Genomic DNA, 21,414 nt, shown 5'->3' with positions numbered 1-21,414 from the left:
CTGTCTTTCATTATTTTACACAATCAGTAGGACTGTTTAGTAGATTGACAGGTGCTGGAGGCAATACACTTATGCACAAAACAGACTTTTTTATCTGATCCAAAGCACTGAGTACTTACAAGTAGTCCTGAATAAAATTGTACTCAACTGCTGGGCTTCTCTGCCTGAACACTGTACTAGGGCAGCCAGCAACTAACTCTTTGAGCAATGCTGTAATGAAGGGCTTAAAGAGTCCTTGACATCCCAATTGGTCATGGGGTCATCTGAATTACAAGTGCAAATTCCTGAACCTCTTGCTAGCATTGCTGGAACAAGGATTCCCATAAATAAACAGTAGGTCTCTGAAAAGTGCTGTATTATAATCTTTCATTTGGTTTCCACCATCTGAAGAGCTCTCATACAAAGAACTTGGCCAACAGTGGTTTTATTTCTGTCCCCCATTTCTTTCTCTCTGCATTGACAGGGTAGAGACAGAAAGGTTTGTCGTGTACTTTGGGTAAGTGCCGCAAGCTGTGTCTTTGTTTTCAGTGAACTAGCTTTTTTGTTTCGGAAGTGGTTGGTCTGGACAGGAATCTCCTTTGGGTTTTCTTTCTGTCTTGCAAGCCTTCTCAGGGAAAGCATGCTATTTAGTGCCCCTTTGTAACATGTCTTGGTGGATTGAAAGCATTTTGGGGGGAGGGGGGATTTTAAGAACAACAACAATAATGGGTGTGAATGCATGGCTTGATGTTTGAAGATAGTCCAGTACAGTAGATGCCTTGAAAAACCTGTACCCCAAATCTCTTTTCACTGAGCTGTAGGAACCAAGTATGTAAAAAGAGTTATTTACATAAGCCTTTAATCAAATTATACGTTTTCATTGCAGCATTTGAATCATGCACAGCACAATTCAATGACTGCTGTTTATTTAGAAGCAAAATGGCTGCATTCAGTATGATTTGTCCTTAGACAAAAGTGTACAGGTTGCAAACTTAGCAAAGGAGCCTGCACACATTAGTACAACAGGCTTTTAAAACAGACTACTGTTACATGTAGGTTGTACTTTTTTATACAATCTGGCATATAATTAGGAACCTGAAGTAATGTTTAACAAGATTTAAATTAAATACTTGTACACAAAAGTCCTGGCAGTGAAACAATTAAACTCAGTTCTATTTGCCATGCAGCTTTACTGAACTGGAAGCAGTCAGTGATTAAAATTTTTTCCCCTCTTTGGAGTGTCCACAGATTAAGTACAAGTCAAGATGGCAGCTGCAGTTGTGTGCCTAAAACTTCACCTATTTTTTAATGTGTATTATACACATGGACTCCTCTGTTTTGTTATGTAATGTGGAACCTGTTTTCTAAAATCCAAATAATCCTCAGAGGGGATTCTATATGTGATATTGAATACTGAGAAATATTTAATTTGATTACTGTCAGTATTAGCAGACTGTTTTCTTACAAATTACACTGTCAGTGTAAAAGAGATTTTTTTTTCCTTAGGCAATGTTAGCATACCTTTCGTAGAGCAACAGTTTTATCTATCCTGAACAAGCCTTTTTTTGAAGGGTACGGGAGAGGGCAAAAATCTCAGTTGAAGGTGGTGAAGTATAGAACCGCCAATGCTTAAATAGTTACAGTGACCATATAATAAAAGATAATCCTTCACTTTAGAAAGTTCTTCTTTAGATTTATTTATTTTTCAAAAATTTACTTTTGTCCTTTATTTTGGTCATTTAACTTTTACTATACAAAAGGTACCATTTAATGCACAGTCTTTCACATTAATGAACTGAATTTTTAAAACTAAATTTACACATACTATTTGATTTTAGATTTTTTTTATTAGAATACAGTTTTTGGTTTTGCTCTTGAATTTTCTTTTGTAAAGCATTATGCTATGAATATATGTAGGTAGGTGTGTGTGTGTGTGTGTGTGTGTGTATATATATATATATATATATACTTACTTTTCGTAGGTTTTATGTGTGTTTTTCTTTTAGCCAAGTTTTTCCTATGTAGAAAAATCTTTGTTACGTAGGAAAAACCTGGCTAAAAGAAACACACACACACACACACACACACACACACACACACACACACATATATATATATATATATATATATTTCTCTTTAGCCAGGTTCTACCTACGTAAACCAAGATATTATGTAGCCCTAGTTCAGTGAAATCACAATTCACTAGTTTCTGGGCTTTTTTTTCTTCTGGCAGCCAGCAGACCCTTTGCTGCCCATGGGGAGACTAAGATAGATCTATTTCGGCCTTATAAGGCCTCATCAGTTAGCCACACCCTCATCTCATGTATCCTCCCTGTAAAGGTACAATATTTGTTTTTCTGTCTTTTTCGTAGGTTTTATGTGTATTTCAACTAGGGCTGCATAATATCTTGGTTTACGTAGGTAGAACCTGGCTAAGGAGAAATACTCATAAAACCTATGAAAAAGAAAGAAAAACATACATACATACATACATATATACATACATACATACATACATACATACATACATTCCTAAATTTCTTATGAACCTCTTTTGGATTTTTCAGGTTTGTCCTTTATTTTTTTTCCAAGAATATATGGTCCCTATATTTGCACTTTACCATAGACTTTGGTCCATTTAATTGCAAACAATCTGCATATTCCAGATGTGTTCAATTTTTTTCTTCAGTGTGAATGTGGAAAATCAAATCCTGAAATCTGGATATACTAGTCGTAAATTGATCATTCCAGAAAATGATGACCCTGGAGGGGTGTTTGAATTTGCTTCATCTTCCAGAGGTCCCTATAGGATAAAGGTAAATATTTATATTTGAATTTGAAGAGAGCCATATCCTATACAATACTGATCTTTTGCATTCCATTTTTTAAAAAAAATAATTTTATTTTACAGGAAGGAGAATCTGTCGAACTCCGGATTATCCGTTCCAGAGGAGCACTTATGGAGCAATTTCTACTCTACACTATAGAGCCAAGAGACAGCAATGAGTTCTATGGAAATACAGGGGTCCTGGAGTTTAAACCTGGGGAAAGAGAAATTAAAATTACTTTGCTAACAAGGATGGATGAGATTCCAGAGGTAAAAAGAGGAGGGGAAAATTATTGATGTCTCTTTTAGACTAATAGTAACCAATACTGTTTAATTGATCCTGTTGGGTTTCAGAAAGAGCTTGGGATTGATCTTGAGCTGGGATCTGATCCATGGCTTAACAGGCCCTCACCAGTGGCTGAATTAAGGGGTGTCCATGGTCTTGGATTGTGCTTTGTGGCCTCTCTGTGTCCATAAATCCCAAAACATTTTCTCATCATTCTGACTTGCTCTGACTTGCTTTGATTCCAGCTAGGCATGTCCCTAAGAGATGACTAAGACATGTTCTTAGCTAAGAAGGTTTGAATCTTTTGAACTTGAGCAATTTGAAATGCTACACAGGTAGTCCTAACTCAGTAATCACAATTGGGACTAGCAACTCCTTTGCTAAGTGACACAGTTGCTTACTGAAACATTATGTCAATATAAAAGGCTTATAACCTCATTTCCCTTTGGTTATTAAGAGAGTCAACTCAGTTGTGAGCACGATTTAAAAATGTACTCCCATCCTCTCTATTAACTCTGCTTGTCTCAAGCCAATTTGAAAAGCATACAAATAGCAGTCAAGTGGCTGCAGAATGCAGCAATGATTGTAAATACAATTTCTAGTTGGTTTTGGTGGAGGAAAGAAATCTAGTGTGGTCAGATCCTAGATTTCTGTGTTAGAGGTACCCTGCAGGACTCTATTCTCCCTCCAGTCTACATGAAACTGCTGGACAATGTCATTTGTTGATACAGAGGCAGTGATGATACTCGGTTATATATCTCCACCCTAGACCAAACAGGTTTTGCTGTCAGGTTTCTTTCCCAGTGTCTGGAAATTATGATTTACCAATTGGATTAAGTAGGAATTGCCAATCCCAACATTTTAAAGTTATTTTCTACAACTGAAGAGAAATGTGTTGCTGATTTTAAAGCTGAGTGCATTTTGAAATACATTCACCTTTGTTGTGCTAGTCTTCCTTTAGTTAAATGTTCATGGTTTTGCAGCCAGAAAATACCAGTAGGAATTCACCAGGCTAGAAACCAGGAGACTGTGAGTTCATCCTTCCTTGGACATGAAAGCCAATTGAGTGATGTTGGACCAGTCACTCTCCCATAGCCCAACCCACCTCACAGGATTATTGTAAGAAAATAGGAGGAGAAAGAAGTATTAGGCATATTTGCCACTTTAAGTTATTTATACAAATAATAAAGGCAAGATATAAATAAAAATTAAATCTATGAAAGCATAAATATTGCATAGGATTTTATTTTGTCAACATTTTATGTGGAATTAAAATCAGCATTCTCGATTAAAACAGAATGTCCATTAAATTAAAATAAAATTTTACACAAGCATAAAATGGCATTTTTCCCCCTGTGTATTTTATGTACTGTATATTTGCAGCATAGTATGAGTAAAATGATGAATAGGATTTTGTGCATGTGTAAAAGGATATAGGACATGGACAGATTTTGTCCATTATATTGAAAATTCAAGACACTTAAAATCAAAGGTGTAATAATAGTATTATCTAGACTATACAGTGTACAAAAATAGGATATATCTTACTAATTAATCTATCACAGTATTTTTGCTTTATCTCTTCCAAAATGTAACTTGATATCACTGAAATTGCACTAGGATTGTACTGTGGCAGAAAAAAGGGGTGAATGAATCATTAACCATTTTGAACTTGAATGAAATATATGTGAATGCTGCCTTTCTAAAACCAGTAGTAGTAAATGTTCACGTTACTTTGAAGCACTCATTCAAATATCTATTCATTACTATGTTGCTAGTTCTGTCCCTATTGTTCTGATTCAGTTTCCCTGTTCTAGTTAGATGAATTTTATTCAGTGCTCCTCAGTAGCCATGGTGACCTGCCAAGTAAGCTGGGAAATGCTACAAGAGTCAACATCACAATTCTGAAGAACAATGATCCACATGGAATTATTCAGTTTGTTGACAATATGATGACAGTAACAATAAATGAAAGTAAAGGGGAAGACTTCTATGCTGGTAATTTTCATTGTTTTCTTCATATAAAATATTTTCATAAATGAGAAAGTATATGAGTATACTTTTAATAAGTAAACAAAACTGTTAACCTTTCTATTATTTATTTACTGAAGTTCATTTTTTCTGTCTTCTACCTGAGTCATAAATATTACAAGAGACATTGTGACACAACTTTAATTAACATAATTAAACTACACTTTATGGATTTAATATTTGCCACTGGATCAGGAGTACAGATATCTGGAATCAGTTTCATGAGAAGAGTTGATTTGAATTGCTATTTCTCCAACTAGACCTTGGCATTCCCAATCAGCACAAACTATTTTTACGTACTTTATTATGCTATTTTTTTTCCTTTCTGTATTATGTATGGTATGAATCGAATCACTATGCTGTACTGGTAATACCTAGATTTATGTTTTGCATTATATTGTATGTGAACCCAATCATGAGGGTAACAAATCATAGTCATAGCATTTAAACTATTAAATTCATTATTCAATTGTACAACACTGACATCCAAAGTACTTTTTAATGTTCATTTTGTAGACAGAATAGTAATATGGACAATTTGTTCATTGTTTCTAATGTACATTTATCTATGTGATATTATAACATTAAAAATCAAACCTCATTTATCTTAGTTTTATATTAAGTTTTTCTTACCTGTCTTGGATGTTACCTGATGAAGGTATGCTTGTGTTTCAAAGCTGTTTTTAAAGTAATAAGAAACCAAGGAACCTTTGGGAGTGTGAGTGTATCCTGGGCAACGGACTCAATTTCTACGAAAGATATTTTTCCAGATCGAGGAACAATTTTTTTTGGAAATGAGGAATTTTCAAAAGATATCACCATTTATTCAGTTCCTGATGAGGTAGTCATTTTTACAGTAATTGTTATTTGTGGAAGAGGGGCAAATAAATTTATAACACAGGAAGATGATTATAATTCCAAGAGGAGTAACAATAAATTACCAAGTATTCTCTAAACTTAAGTGTAAAAGATCAAAAAAGGTATACCTGCATTCTTGAATGAGGACTCGGTTGAAACATTCCTTTTAGCTGATTGGGTGAAAACATGAAATGGAATAAAAAAAACAATGTATGCTTTGGACCATATTTAAATTATGTCTAATACCTATATAAAATGTTTTATCAATCATAAGATTTAAATTTCATTATTATTACTATGCAAGTAGTCAATTAATGAGTGGCATCTTGAGGTTAATTTAATACTATTAATACATACATTTTGTGGTTTTTTCCCCAAGATACCTGAAGAAATGGAAGTATTCATAATTAGTCTTTTCAATACTACAGGCGGTGCTAGCCTAGGAAATATAACCACAGCAACAATGCAGATCATCAAAAATGATTGTCCAGTTTACTTTGCAGGTTAGTGTCATTCTACTAGCTTATGTTTAAATACAAGAATAGTAATGTTATAGGAAGCTCTGGAGCCAAGAGTGAATATTTAGAACTGTATGAGTTGTGCTGAACATTATGTTCCACTGACCTATGGTTAGGAACATTAATCATGGTTTATTTAACAAATCCTTAGTAAAATAATTAAAGCCTGATTTGTCTCTTACTTCTCCCACCTCTTTTTTTACTTTAAAAATCTGTTTTTGCCTTGATAGTAGGAGTAAATATCTGTGACTTTTAGATATTATGATTTACATTTTTTTCATGTGTGTTCCCCTGAGTTTATTATTGATTCCTGATGACTGTCTGAATGAATCCCTGCAGTTTTCTGGACAAGATTTTTGGAACTGGTTTGCCATTGTCTCCTTCCTAGGGCTGAGAGAGTGAGACTGGCCCAAAGTCACTCAGCTGGCTTCATGTCAATTTCTCATTGCCTTTAACCATTCCATCAGACTGCCTCTCTTACAATTTTTACACACCTCAATTAACATGGCCAATAATAAGAATTATTAGGAAGTATGGTTCTACAACATTGTCAAGAGCAACAATCATCAACTTGGGGTTAGATTTTAGATGGGGTACAAAATCAAACAAGAGCAAGCTAGAAAATCACCAAAAGTAGATTTTTAACTATGATTGACATAATCAATGTTTTAATGTGATATCACAAGCTAGGCATTGAAATTCATATAACAATTATTTAATATAAGTTTTTGAAAAGCAATGTATGAATATTGATGTTTTGCATGCTTTTACACATAATGACTTAACTATGTTTCAGATCCTGTTATTCTGAAGGTTCACGAAGGTGGCATTGCAGAATTTGTAGTTGTAAGAAATGACTCTGGTGCTGATGCTGTTTCTGTTTTATATGCCACTATCGATGGAAATGCCAGTGCTGAAGAAGATTTCATGTCTTGTGAAAAAAATGGAGTGCTTTGGTTTGATATTGGAATAAAAGAACAGAATATAACTATGTTTATCCATGATGATGATATTCCTGAATCAGATGAGGATTTTTATATAATTCTCTTCAATTCTACAGGTTCAAATTATTATTTAACCTATATAAACTAATCAACTGTTGTTTCTTTAGATTGTTTTCTGCCCCCTGATATTATAGGCAGTTAAGGATGCTTAGGCAATACCTTTTGACATTCTTCACACTAAAGTGCAATATTTTTTTTATTTAAAAAAGTTTTTTTTATTTTATAAACAAACAAACAAACAATACATAATCAATCATTCAATATATCTTCTGAATACATCTTTTAAATCTTCTTTTTGCTCCCCCAATATTTATCATATCTTAAAATTGTAAACAAACAAACAAACAATACATAATCAGTCATTCAATATATCTTCTGAATACATCTTTTAAGTCTTCTTTTTACTCCTCCGATATTTATCATATCTTAATATGGTCATTTCCTTTATTATAACATTTCCCCCACTTTTCTTACTGCTCTATTAATACCTTAATCTATCTTTTAATTTTATTAAAACTTAGACAACCATTTTATCCCCACATAACTTTCAACCCCCCCTCCCCACCCCCACCCCCGACTTCCCAGAGCAAAAACAGGGTATAGCATTAAACTAAACATAAGCTAAAATATACTAACTTGCTACAAGATTCAAAACTCCCTCACCCTCTTTAACTCCTCTTTTAAAAATTGTTCATCAGCCTCCCCTTTTAAAATTCTAATTTAAACATTTTAAAACTTTCTTTAAAGCATATTTTTTTAAGAAAAACAAATTATTTTGTATCCATTCAATTTTAAATTAACCATTTTAGTGCTTCAATAAGTTTTTTTTAAAAAAACACTTCAATAAAATATTCTTCAGAATATAACCGTAAAGATACTATTAATCCATTGAGTTAAGTTATTTCTAACTCTTGAATTCATTCTTCAAAATATCAATTTCAAAACTTTCAGAAAACTATCCATTAACTTTAAAATTAACTATTTTAATACCTCAGTAATTTTTTTAAAAAGCTATCCATTTTTAGTTAAACATTTTTACTTAAACGTAAAAAAAATGCTAATTTCAATAGACTTTTCAAATTTATTATTAAGTTCCTCCCCAAAAGAAATTAATCTTCAATTCTTCCTTTCTTTCTATATTTTTTCCAATCCTTCTTCTTCAATAATACTTTCTCCTTCAGCATTGCTCCTCCCCCTGCTTCTATTTTCGAAAATTTTTGAATATAGATTTGAGACTGATGCATCTTTGAAAATCGCTCTCTTCTAAAAGTTATCTCCTTCAATTTGAAACCTCCATTTCGACTCTTCCTGCTTATATAATCAGTCACTTCCTTCCTTAAAAATTGATTCTGTCTATAAAGCCAAGAACTGTCATGATAAAGTTTATCAGTCTGCAGGAAAGAGTCTATTTGCTGCTTTTCAGTTAACTGCATAGAAGCCTCTGCCAAAACCTGTTTTCAGTGTGCTAACTTCCATCCTGATCCTGACAGCCTCTTTTCTCTGCCCCAAAGACAAATTAGCTTGATTTTCTTCCTCTTTTCCAGCCAGCAAATCATTGTTGTTCTCCAGATTATAATTTTGAATAGTTCTTTCAATTGATTCCAATATAGCAGAAGTGTAGAAATTTAAAAGTTCTTGTAAAACCTTTACAGTCACAACTTGTGAATTTGCTGGCTCATATAGTAATGATCCTCCATCCTTGATGTCAGCCATATTTCAATTTCCACTTTAAATTTATTCAGCTATCAGGTCAATAAGTCCAATAATTTTCCACACAATTTAGAAGTATAAAGTAGTTGGGGTCAATACCATAGTCTTTTTCATTTCACTAGCACTTTAAATCTTTTTCTTGCCATGTAATCCACTAGCTTTTACAATGTTGCAGCTTTAACGATCACTTTCACTTGTAAGTTTCGTTTTAACACCCTTAAGCGCCATCTTTTTTCTTTCTTTTAAACGGAGTTAAAGTTTAATACTTGCATTTTCTGTTTCCTGATTTTGCTCTGCCAGGGTCCAGGTTCAAATTTTCTCATAATCCTTAAAATTGCACTGCTGGTGTGGTCGCGACCCCTTGTTCTGCATAGAGCAGAATTGTCCCGGATCCGGAGCACTGAAGGGCTTTCAGGGAGCTCTCACCCTGCAAAAAAAAAAAAAAAAAAAAACTGGGGGTCTAGGGGAGCTCTACCCAGACCCTTCTGCTCTTCTGTCCCCCTTTTTCCCTGGGGGAGAGTTTCGAGCCGCTAGACAGCTGATTTTCGCTGTTCTAGCGGCAAACGGAATCACGGGGCTGGAGCTCCTAAAGGAGCATCCATCAGGGAACGCGGAGCCACCAGAAGTCCCAAAGTGTAATATTTTTAAAGCCTGTGTATACTACAGTCAGGTTATTTTCCAAAGCACCTGAAGGCAGGACAAGAAGCAATGGATGGAAACTAATCAAGATACTTAGTGGAAACAACCTAGAACTAAGGAGAAATTTCCTGACAGTTAGAACAATTAATCAGTGGAACAACTTGCCTCCAGAAGTTGTGAATGCTCCAATACTGGAAGATTTTACGAAGAGATTGGACAACCATTTGTCTGAAATGGTATAGGGATTCCTGCCTGAGCAGGCAGTTGGACTAAAAGATCTCCAAGGTCCCTTCCAACTCTGTTATTCTGTTATATTTGAAGCATATGTTTAGGGTTATTTATAACATAGCTTGTTCACTACTGTGACTAAAGTATAAAATAAATTGTATAGTATTGTCTGGTTTTCTATTTTTATGCCTTTTGATTTTATAACCTACTTGGATAATATTCTCCAGCTACAATTCTATCTGTTTGTTTATCTATCAACAAAATCATTGTTTTTTAAGGAGACACAGTTGTTTACAAACCTAGAATGGCAACAGTAATAATTGAAGCAAATGATGATCCAAATGGAATTTTTTTACTTGAGTCTACAGGCAAAGCACTGGAAGAAGGCAAAACCAATGACTTTTTGTAAGTAACTTTCAAGTAAATATCCTTTGCCAATTTCACTAAGTATTTTAAATCATACTTTGACATATTTTTCAGTGTGACTTACTTTTTATGATAGTTTATATAGCATGCAAATTGTGTCAAAAACAATTTCCATGTCCACAGTTAACTAAATGAAGAGTTTTAAACATTCACAAGGCAAAATTAAAAATGCAACTGTAGCTGGAATCTTTGCAACCTTTACCCATTTTTGGAAGTGGATATGGCTATAACTTTTTGCCATTTTTCTTTGAATGACATGATTGCACAGACTACAGCTTCTGGACTCCACAAAAACTTTGTTGAGGGTTCCAAATCTCGAAATGTTGCACCCAAATTGTAATTTTTTGCAATAGTATAATGGGAAATTATTAAATATATGAGGAATCAATTTCATTATCAAAATGATATTTAATTAATTTGCTGACAAAGGGAGATCAATCACTTCATGTTTCACTAAAACATAGAAAAGAATATTAAAAAATTAGGATGCAAGAAATTATGACACAAAATGTAATGAACAAAATGGGCATGGGGATCGCAACACGTCATGATGAATTATCACATGCTAAACCTGTGCAAAAATATAGCAATTTATCAAGAGTTTTTTCCCCTCTGACATTGGTTTCTCTGCTGTCTTAAGAATAAGGTACTTTCAGATATTATTATTATTATTATTATTATTATTATTATTATTATTATTATTATTATTATTACGATAAGCACAAAAATGTGAAATCACAGCTGCCAGTTCCTTAATTGATGTTGGCCATCATATGCACTGCATCATATGAGTTCTTTCGAAGAACTTAGGATGTCATAATGTATTGGTATAGTATAATGCAGATCCAACCAAAGTGCCTTTGGTAATTGACAGGTAGAAATTTTGTCAATATGCAAATTTTCAAAGTGCCGCCAGTGTGCTGATAGCACTCCCTCTTCAAGGGATTTGACTGGTTCAGAAATATAACATATATAAACAAACAAATAAGAAAATACATTTTCAGGTTTCGGATCTTGATATTATGTGATTTGTCCAAGTTTTTGTCTTCTACTGTATTATCTCCTGTATTGTCATATCAATTATCCACACGTTTTCAACCATTGTTAAATCTGATCTGTTACAAGCCAAAAGTCTATCAGTTTGTATTTGGAATTTCCACAATATTTTAACCTACTCATTTTCAATGACTTTTTCAACTCTGTGTCCCCACCAATTCTTCATTACTGGCTCGTAATAATTTTTACAGATGAATAATTATTCTAGTAAATAATGTTGCTGACAGTGTCATTGATTATAATTAGTTTGTGCAATCTTCTTGCAGGAGCTGAGTATACTGAGTATCTACTGTTTCTTCTGCTTCTTTGCACAATCTGCACTTTTCTTTATTTGATGATTTTTTTAATGTGGACTTGATTGTATTAGTAATTACTATTATTGCCATCATTATTGTGTTGGGATTCCTTTATTCTGAAACTTTTTTGAGAGTTTACACTGCTAAATCTGAAAAGTCCTACTGGGAGATTTTTCATGTCATCCTTTAGATTTGAATAAAATCCAAAAAGCAATGAGCAATGATTGTTCAGTGAAAGATAAGCATAGTGAGAAATATTGTTAAAAATACAAATCTTTATTGATTTATTATACTGATTTTATAAAAATAAGAAGAAATTCTTATTATAAAGAAATTTGAAGAGAAATATTATCTAGATTATCTATTTTAACATACTGAATGGAAACACTGACCAACATACATATTGCTTTGTAAACTTGCTTTAAAAAGTTTTTTATATTAAGAAATATTTTACCTGTATTTTCATTTATGAATATTTATGTTAATATGAATGTGAAATCAGTCTGGCATGTAAGAAAGCTTCTATAGTTTCAGATGTTAAATATATTATTAGTGCTTATTCATGGGTACACCCTGCACCAGCAGTTTTAAACGTTTATTTTGGTTTAGATGATCACTTTTGTTTTAGTCCAATTAACTCAGCAGGAGGTGTATACTTTTTAACAAGTGGATTCATAGATGAAACAAATACCATGTTTCCCAGAAAATAAGACAGGGTCTTATTTTCTTTTGAACCCCAAAATAAGGGTTTGGCTTTATTATCGGGGGTCTTATTATTTCGGGGGTGCAGGAGGCCCTGGACAGCCTGTGCACTCACAGCCGGGAGTCCGGCAGAGAGAGGCTCCCTTTGCGCACTGCCATCAAACCCCTCTCCTCCCGCGGGGTGTGTGTGTAGAACGAGAGCGGCCCGAAGGCACCAAGCCGTGTGAGTGACTGTAGCCACCCCCTGCTTGCACACCTCCCAGGTCTTACCTCGTCAATGTGGACAAAGTCGGTGAGCACCAGGTCCTTTAGGAGCTCGTAGCCAATGCTGCTGGCGCCCACCACTAGCACCCGTGTGGAAACCATGACCTGGGCGAGCTTTCCCTGCAGGGTCCAGCTCCAGCCATCACCATAGAGTGGGAAGCACACTCCCAGAGCAGCCACTATCCTGGCTGGGGTTTGGAAGCCGCAGAGGCAGAGTTTGGGGGAGAGAAATAAAGACTTCTGCTGTTTCTGCTTTTGGCTGCATGCAAGGAAAGCAGCAGAAGTCTTTCTTTCTCTCCCCCAAACTCTGCCTCTGCGGCTTCCAAACCCCAGCCAGGGCAGTGGCCACTCTGGGAGTGTGCTTCCCATTCTGTGGTGACAATCGCTGGAGGCCTCCCCTTCCCCCCCGCTCCTCTCTGCTCCGATTGCCTGACAACTGACTGACCAGAGTGCCCTCTGGCAAGCCCGGGAAGCCCCTCTGCCTCGGGAGTCACCAGACTGGACGGCGATCAGGCCAGACTCTTCCTGGGGAAGGGAGCCTTGTGGGACCCTTGCCCTCCCTTCCTTCCTCTTGCAGGTCCAGACATAGCTTGGCCGGCCCAGCCACTGCCAATGCTCCTCACCCGTGGTTGAGCTTGGCTGCAGGGGGACGCTGGGCCTCTGCAGGTGGCGGCGGCAGTAGCAACACCTGCAGTGTCTCAGCCATCCCCGATGAGACCTGCAACTGCTGTTGTCCTCCGTGACTGCCCACTACACATGGAGGCCTCTCTGCTGCCAGTGGCCACCCTGCCATGGAAGCCCCAGGGTGGCGATGCTTGCACTAGGGTTGCTGTGACGGGCACTCAATCCCGCGGGCTATGCGGACATAGTGCCTGGGCGTGGGGACGAGAGCGGGTGGGCCACCACCATGGCACAGGAGTAGGAGCAGGTGCTCGAGGTCTACAGTCAGTGCCGCGGGTGGCGAAAGGGGCTGTGGGTGCAGGAGTTTGCAGGGATATAGCTGCCTTGGGAGGGTTGGGGGGGTGACGGACCTGTGTGTGTGTGAGGGGGGCTTATTTTTGGGAGAGGGCGGATATTTAGGCCCACCCCAAAAATCAGGCTTGGCCTTATTTTCGGGACATGTCCTATTTTTGGGAAAACACAGTAAGTTAATGAAACTCACTGAAAGAGAGTCTTCCTTGGGTTATTTAAAAGTGGGGTTGCCGTTTTTGGTTTCTCCCATTTCTTTTAATATGATTTATAGTAAACAAAATAAGAATGCTAATCGTAGGACAATATCTAAAATGTATTTTAGGCCAATGTCTTATGGAATGGAAAAATGCTGCTTTTATTCATGATCAGAGTTTAGATGGAACACAGGAAAAGTTGAATATTTAAGATGAATTCCACTCAATGTTTTTATTGTTAAATCAGTGTTGAATTACATTAAATCAATGCTAAATCAATATTGTTAAATATTGTTAAATCACTTGGCAACTTTAAGATGTGTGGACTTCAATTCCTGGAATTGCCCAGCTAGCTTTAGTTGAAGTTCAGACATCTTAAAATTGCCAAATTGGAGAAACACTGAGTTAGATTATGTCCAAGAGTATCTGTAGCAGTGGTGGGTTGCCCCCGGTTCTCACCGATTCTATAGAACCGGTAGTAAAACCGGCAGGAGGCTCCGCCCACCGACCCCATCAAAATGCTTCTGTGCATGTGCAGAAGAGCATGCGCAGGAGCGCACACGTGGCCCCACTGCAAACCGGTAGTAAAAGCAAGTAGAACCCACCCCTGATCTGTAGGGTTGCTTAGACAAAGAAGCAACCAACAAAAATTCTTCAAACTGAAACATCTTGCTTGATTTTGTGTGTATTCTATTATACTACTTTACCAGATGACTTTAAAAAACAAACAGAATCTTTATAATTAGGAAGATTCCATTAGATGATGTTGTACAAATTCCTGTTGTAAAACATAATCCCTTATAATACATTTAAATATTCCAAGTCCCAGCTGTTTAAGATTATGCAAACAATCAGATGCTAATGTAAAAATATCAAAAGATTGCAGTATATCACCAAAAGATTTCAAAATAATTATTTCAAAATAATCTGTATATTGCTCAAATGCTATATCATAACCCTGTGTAGCATTACCTGGGGAGGGATACCAGAACCCATCCAGCTATTTTCATGTCCCAAGTACTGTGTGTTTAAGACAACAATGATACTATGGCTTGTTTATAATGGTAAGGAATCTTTTGCTTGAGGAAACAAAAAAGAAAATTCTCCAAAGTCATAGATTGCCTTTTGGGCACATCTAAAGTAGCTCTTTGGATTACAGCCAGGGTTTTTAATGACACTTTTTTGATTCATTAAATGTTCATACTGAGCTCCTGTCTTTGTGAAAACTCAAAGGAGATAATTGTATATTCCCAATTTGCATTCCATTGAAGAGTTCCTATAACACTGGGAATATCACATATGTTCATACTATTCTTTATTGCTCTCTAAAAATATACTTTAGATGGCTCATGTAGAGAATTGAAAAATGTAAGTCTGAAAATAGTTTTCTTTGTTCTACCATACAGGATCCTGAGGCACAGAGGCTACTTTGGCAATGTTTCTTTGGTCTGGCAGCTATTTGGCAATAATTCTGCTTTAAATCCAGGACAAGAATTCTATGAAGTGTCTGGAACTGTATGGTTCATAGAGGGTGAACAGTCACAGCCTATAACTCTTCATGCTATTCCTGATAAAATTCCAGAATTCAATGAATTTTATACCTTAAAACTTGTGAATGCTTCAGGTACATTTGCATATTTGGTGATCTATTTAATGTGCCACTTCCTGCTATGATTGTATGTGGTTTAAAAACATGCATGTGGTAAAAATACATTAAACACATATTACATGAGAAAAGATATATCATGAACCTCAGAACATACTTTCTGGTGTGGTTGCTTGAGTTTTATTTGCAACCTTCATCTTGAAGACCCATTTGGATTGGCTTTTTGATATGTTGCAGAAAAGGAGCCTCAGAGGACATGGTTTTGTAAGTGGCAGCTCAAACTGAGGAAACCTTTTTCTGGATTCCTTCTTGTCTATCATGGAGTGGTTGGGCATAATGTATCAGGGTTATGCAGTCCCAATGCTAACAAGGACTGGAGCCAGAAAACGTTTCATATGTAATAACTCCCTATTTAATCATATTGTTCACTGGGTGGTCTTCGACCAGCTAGCTGGTCTTTAGACTTGCTTACCTCTAAAGATACTGTAAAGATAACAATGGGAAAAAGAAGGAGCATACATCAGTAATACTGATTAAATAAATAGTTAAATAAATAAGCTGATAAGATTGTGTGTATGAGTTATAAAAATAATTTCTTGGCTTTCTTTTAGGTGGCCAGTTATCAGAAACCAACCTTTCTGTGACTGTGATGATCCCAATGAATGATGATCCGTATGGAGTGTTCATCTTAGATCCTCAGAGCCAAGACAGAGAGGTAGCAGAAGACATTCAGTCTGAGGATGACATTTCCTGCATTACCAGTTTTACAGTATGGAGATATCAGGGAACTTTTGGAACTGTCAGGATTGGCTGGGAAATATTATCTAGCACCTTCAGAGAAGGATTACCTCTAATGATTGACTTCTTATTGCTTGGAAAATTTACAGATTCAGTTAAGTCAAAGCCTCACATGCGACGGCATCACACTGGAACAGATGCTTTATATTTTAGTGGTGAAGAAGATGCATATGGGATAATTGAGCCAGACGTCCATGTTAGTAAAAACAGTATACTTAGTGTCTTCACATTTTCAGCATGGGTACTTCCTAGTGCCAACAACGATGGATTTATAATAACAAAGGACAATAGTAATGGATTAATATATTATGGAGTAAAAATAGGCACAAACGAATCCCATCTTTCTATAGGGTTCTATTATATGCCGTTGCAGTCTAATAAGACATATATAGCTAAGATCACAATTATGAAATACTTGGAAGAAAATATTTGGATTCACCTTCTGATTATGCTCAATAATGGCACTCTTGAGTTTTTCATTGATGGCAAACCTGTTCCTGGAGGCATTAAGAGTCTCAAAGGAAAAGCAATTGCTGATGGTAAGCAATGTGTTAATTATTATTATTGGTTTGTTGCGCAGTCAGACAGATGTTTAAACTCGATTTGGCATTTTTGTCCACCTGTTGAGTCCTTCCCAAGGACTTGCAAGATGCTTTTATTAAATACTAATTAAATATTAAATAATATTAAGGGTATTGTTGCATGATGTAAACTGTTTTAATGTAAGTGAAGCTACCTTTTGCAATTGATAGATGTAGATTTGCTCCAGATATTTTGTATTTTTTCCCAAGGCATTAATTACTATTGGAGCTGTGTCTGTTTTATTTTGTCACAGTGGTTCTATTTCTGTTATTCTCTGTAAACAACAATATGAAATGATAGCTGCTAATTCTTTAGTTGGATTTGGCCTTCATACTCATAAAGTTCTTCCCCAAAACCTAACATATTGTAATCTATCAGCATAGTATATATGTGGATCCAAGCAGTGTGGCCTTTTGGACATTTTAATGAGAAGATTTTCAAAATGCCATCCAAAGGTTTTTTTAGTATGGCACTTCGTGTGCTGATAACAGTGTGACCACCATGGATAGCTTATGTCATAATATTTCAATTTTGTTTTTTAGATTTTTTGTGAACACCATTTTTTGTCTCTTATTCTACTATCTCCTGGTATTCAATTAATAATTAATAATTAATTAATTCATTATTTAATAATTCAGTTATCATTATCATTATTACTGGTTGGTTGCACTGTCAGCCAGATGTTTAGACTGGAATTGGCATTTGTGCTTTCCAAGAGAGAGGAAGGGTTTTTCTTTATGGTGTTAAGGGTGTCATCACCAGATATAAGCTGTCGCTGTGAGGTGTTTTGAGTTCTTGTAACTGAAATTTGGGATGATCAAACTCCATTGAGAAGTGAAATTGCTGAAGGAATTACATATTTTTCTTTCATTAGATAAAAATTCATCCCCATTCATTTAAAATTACATAAATATATGGTTTTTATTATACAGGTCTGAAACAGATACTTTCTGTGCGATAAGTATTTGCTTTTTAAAAAAATGGATTGCAGAGTTATATTTGTCTAATGCTGGGGTAATTCATTCCAAACTTCCAGTTTCAAATAGCTAACTTTGCATTCTGGCCAATCTATTAGCAGTAGGACGGGAAAAGATTTTACAACTTTTTGTTATGACTGGAAGTGTGGTATGTATACCTTACAAGCTTTGTCAAAATGTCTCAGTATAGATGGAATTTAAATCAGTTTGGAGTCAAACGGCATGAGGCAGAAGCAGCTTAAATAGTAAGCATGGATATGTCCTAGGTAGTAGCAGCTCCTGTATTTAACAGCACCTGTCATGAAATACCTCTATATGCGATCTGTCTGAAAAATAAGGATGCTGCCTATACCTAAATCTTTTAGTAATCCAGAAGGATACCATAGCAAATAGATACCATCACAACCCAGATGCAAAATATTCTATCCACAAAGAACTCTTTAAAAGAAAACTCTTTTCTTAGAGCAAATTTTCATATTTCACATTTTCTGGTGAAATATGAATGTTCAGATGCAATAGATGGAGAATTAAATTGTACCTACTGAGTGCATCTCATGATACACCTCTTTCAGTAGGAAAGCGTATATCCAGATTATATCAATCCACTAAAACTGGATTATAAACTTCTCAGATTTTCATTCTACATCAGAAGCTCAGCATCAAAAGACTGATCTCTCCTGAGGCAGATCATCCTAGCCACTGGTCATACTAGTTGCTGCACCACTAATTTATCTTCAGCCATCTATGTCCAACACACCACCTCTCGGGTAGGTGGGGAAACCTGGCTGGTGAAGCAGAACTTCGTAGCTATAATTTAGCAGGATAGTAATAAAAGCTACAAAAAAGTTCAGTAGGTCCTCTTTGCTTTTTTAAGATGGAGGAGAACAGCCTTTATAAATTAATTCTTGAATCCTGTTTATTGCTCCCTTGAAGTATTTTAACAGAAACCAGATTTTTACAGTATAGTAAACTTTACAAATCACAAACATGTAAGTTCATTCAATTTACAGATTTTCATTTTTGCTTTTTAATAAATCATATTTGTTATGCCTAGTTCTATTGGGTTCAAATAATGGCCAGATAAAACAAATGAAAGCAAAACATTATTCCATGAAGTTTGAGCCAGAAAAATCTGTTTTAACTACACTGGACTGGTTATTACATAAAGATTAATACATGCATTTAATTTTAATTACATTGAAGTCAGCTTTCCTGTTTTAGATAATGAAATTCAAAATGAGTGATTATGTATAGTACTAACCAATTTAATTTTGTAAAACCTAAAGTTGGAACATTAAAAAACAATATTTATTTGTGGGTCTGTTTTCCCTAGGACCAGGAATAATGAAAGTTGGTGCTGGAATAAATGGTGGCAGCAGGTATAAAGGATTGATGCAAGATGTGAGATTTTATGAATGTAAATTAACAAAGGAAGAGATCAGTGAACTTCACGCTATGCCGGCAAGGTCTGATTTGTATCCCATCTCTGGATACTTAGAATATCGACAAGGAGAAAGGAATAAATCATTCATTGTTTCTGCCAAAGATGACAAAGAAGAGGAAGGAGAGGAGCTGTTCATTCTAAAGCTTATTTCAGTTTATGGAGGAGCACAGATTTCACAAGAAAACACAACTGCAACATTAAGAATCCAGAAAAGTGATAATGCCAATGGATTATTTGGTTTCACAGGAGCATGTATTCCAGAGGTAGAAAAATCCTATTAACATGATCCATGAAAATCCTTAATTCAAGCCTAACCAGTATACATACTAGATATGTAGAAATACATAATGTATTTTCATTTAGCGATTGCCTCTTTTAGGGCTGTTTCATCACAATAGTGATGAAAAAGTAACTTTACAATAAATCTCTGCGTTTATGACCTTCACAGAGCAATAAAGGAAAGCTGAAGTAAGGTCATAAACACAGTTGTGGCTTCACTTAGTGATGCTTTGCTTAATAACTGAGTTGCCAGTCTCAGTTGTGTTGCTAAACTAGAACTAATCATTTTCTTTTCGATGTCAGCCTACCCAAAGCAATATGGAGATAATGATACTGACCTTGCAATCTTGATAGTACATTGCTATCAAAATGCAGTCCTCATGTTGCTTAATCTTGTTAGCATAAAAGTCTTCATACCAGCAACATCTAATCCTGGAGAAATATTGGAAATGGTTTAGCAGTTATCTGGGGAACTGTTAATTGGAAGTCATCTTATAAACAGGTATAAAGCAAATACACCATGGGGAAAGAAATGAAATTAAGATAGAGGATTTAACATGGGCAAACAATGGATACAAGGCTTTTTTCTACTGAGGAAAGTAGTATTTTTGTTTCTTACAGTAGTTCACAGATGATTATTATACAAATTCTGACTTTAAAAACAGGTGCCTCCTTTTCTTATTTTCCTTCCATTTTTTCCTTTTATTTCATATATTTTATATGGTAATCTTGCTCATGAGAAATGTCTCTCCATTAATCATTGCTAAAGTGCTTAGAGAGCTTTTAGAGTTGATGAATGGGGCAAAATAACTATTGAACAAATGAACATGTGTATAATGGGATTTCCCCCCCAAAATATGAATGTATGCATTTTAAAGCTGAATATTGTTTTTATTGTAAGATATCAATGTGACTACATATTTTATTTCCATCCAAACCTCAAAATTTTCAAATCTGTTTATCATAATGTTTATTGCAATTCTTATTATTCGTAGGTCTCTAATGAAGGTTCTACTGTATCTTGTGTAGTGGAACGCACCAGAGGGGCCTTGGATTCTGTTTTTGTGTATTACACTATCTCTCAGATTGATTCTTATGGGGTTAATTATACTGTTACTGACTTTGCTAACAGTAGTGGAATGGTAACATTCCTTCCTTTCCAGAGATCAGAGGTAAATCATACATTCCTTTTCAAGTTAATAATATAATTGTTATACATTGCTGCTTTGAAATTTGGATAATATTTTTTTCTATCTATTTTCCAGAATTTCGGTATGTTTCTGGCTTTAACTGAAGGTTCATTGTACTAGTTATCGATGTACCTAATTTGTAGTTATTTTTATTTATTTACACTTGAATGAATGATGAATAACATTTAGAGTGTAAATGCTATAAAATCTTTTCAAAGAATAGGAAGCATTAGATAATCTCTGTAAGACTTTCATCATATTAACACTAAATTTTGTGTATTTTTTAAAAAATTAAATGATTGTGATAGTTAGGGAAGTATCCTTTGACATCTGTATCTTCTATGATTCTAAACATTCATCTAAAATAACTTGCCTGATATTCATTTTAATGTTCTTTTATTAATGTACAAATATCCTTAATTTTTCCCAACCCTTTTAAAATCACAATAGAGTTTTTAACTGTATTTTTGCATGCTTTATTTTTTTCTGTTTATATTTCTTCTAAGTATTCCTAAATTTGAATGATATTTAATACTGTATTTAATAGT

General features: G+C 35.2%; 1 protein-coding gene across 1 annotated transcript in view; it reads left to right on the top strand.

Annotated features, from left to right (window-relative positions):
• The window catches only part of ADGRV1 (adhesion G protein-coupled receptor V1), a 303,011-nt gene that overhangs the window by 59,602 nt on the left and 221,995 nt on the right, over positions 1 to 21,414 (top strand). Inside the window, exons 12-22 of the mRNA XM_070935769.1 lie at positions 2,669 to 2,795; positions 2,891 to 3,076; positions 4,910 to 5,090; positions 5,801 to 5,964; positions 6,361 to 6,484; positions 7,296 to 7,559; positions 10,359 to 10,485; positions 15,397 to 15,614; positions 16,208 to 16,933; positions 19,287 to 19,660; positions 20,672 to 20,848. Coding sequence (XP_070791870.1) covers positions 2,669 to 2,795; positions 2,891 to 3,076; positions 4,910 to 5,090; positions 5,801 to 5,964; positions 6,361 to 6,484; positions 7,296 to 7,559; positions 10,359 to 10,485; positions 15,397 to 15,614; positions 16,208 to 16,933; positions 19,287 to 19,660; positions 20,672 to 20,848 — 2,668 coding nt within the window. The remainder of the gene's footprint in view (positions 1 to 2,668; positions 2,796 to 2,890; positions 3,077 to 4,909; positions 5,091 to 5,800; positions 5,965 to 6,360; positions 6,485 to 7,295; positions 7,560 to 10,358; positions 10,486 to 15,396; positions 15,615 to 16,207; positions 16,934 to 19,286; positions 19,661 to 20,671; positions 20,849 to 21,414) is intronic.

This window comes from Pituophis catenifer, unplaced genomic scaffold (genome assembly GCF_029215685.1).
Source record: "Pituophis catenifer annectens isolate HBS135680 unplaced genomic scaffold, rPitCat1.0.hap2 SCAF_2, whole genome shotgun sequence".
Classification (NCBI taxonomy): domain Eukaryota; kingdom Metazoa; phylum Chordata; class Lepidosauria; order Squamata; family Colubridae; genus Pituophis; species Pituophis catenifer.
Note: the sequence above shows the minus strand (reverse complement) of the source record. Positions and strands in the feature narration are given on the sequence as shown.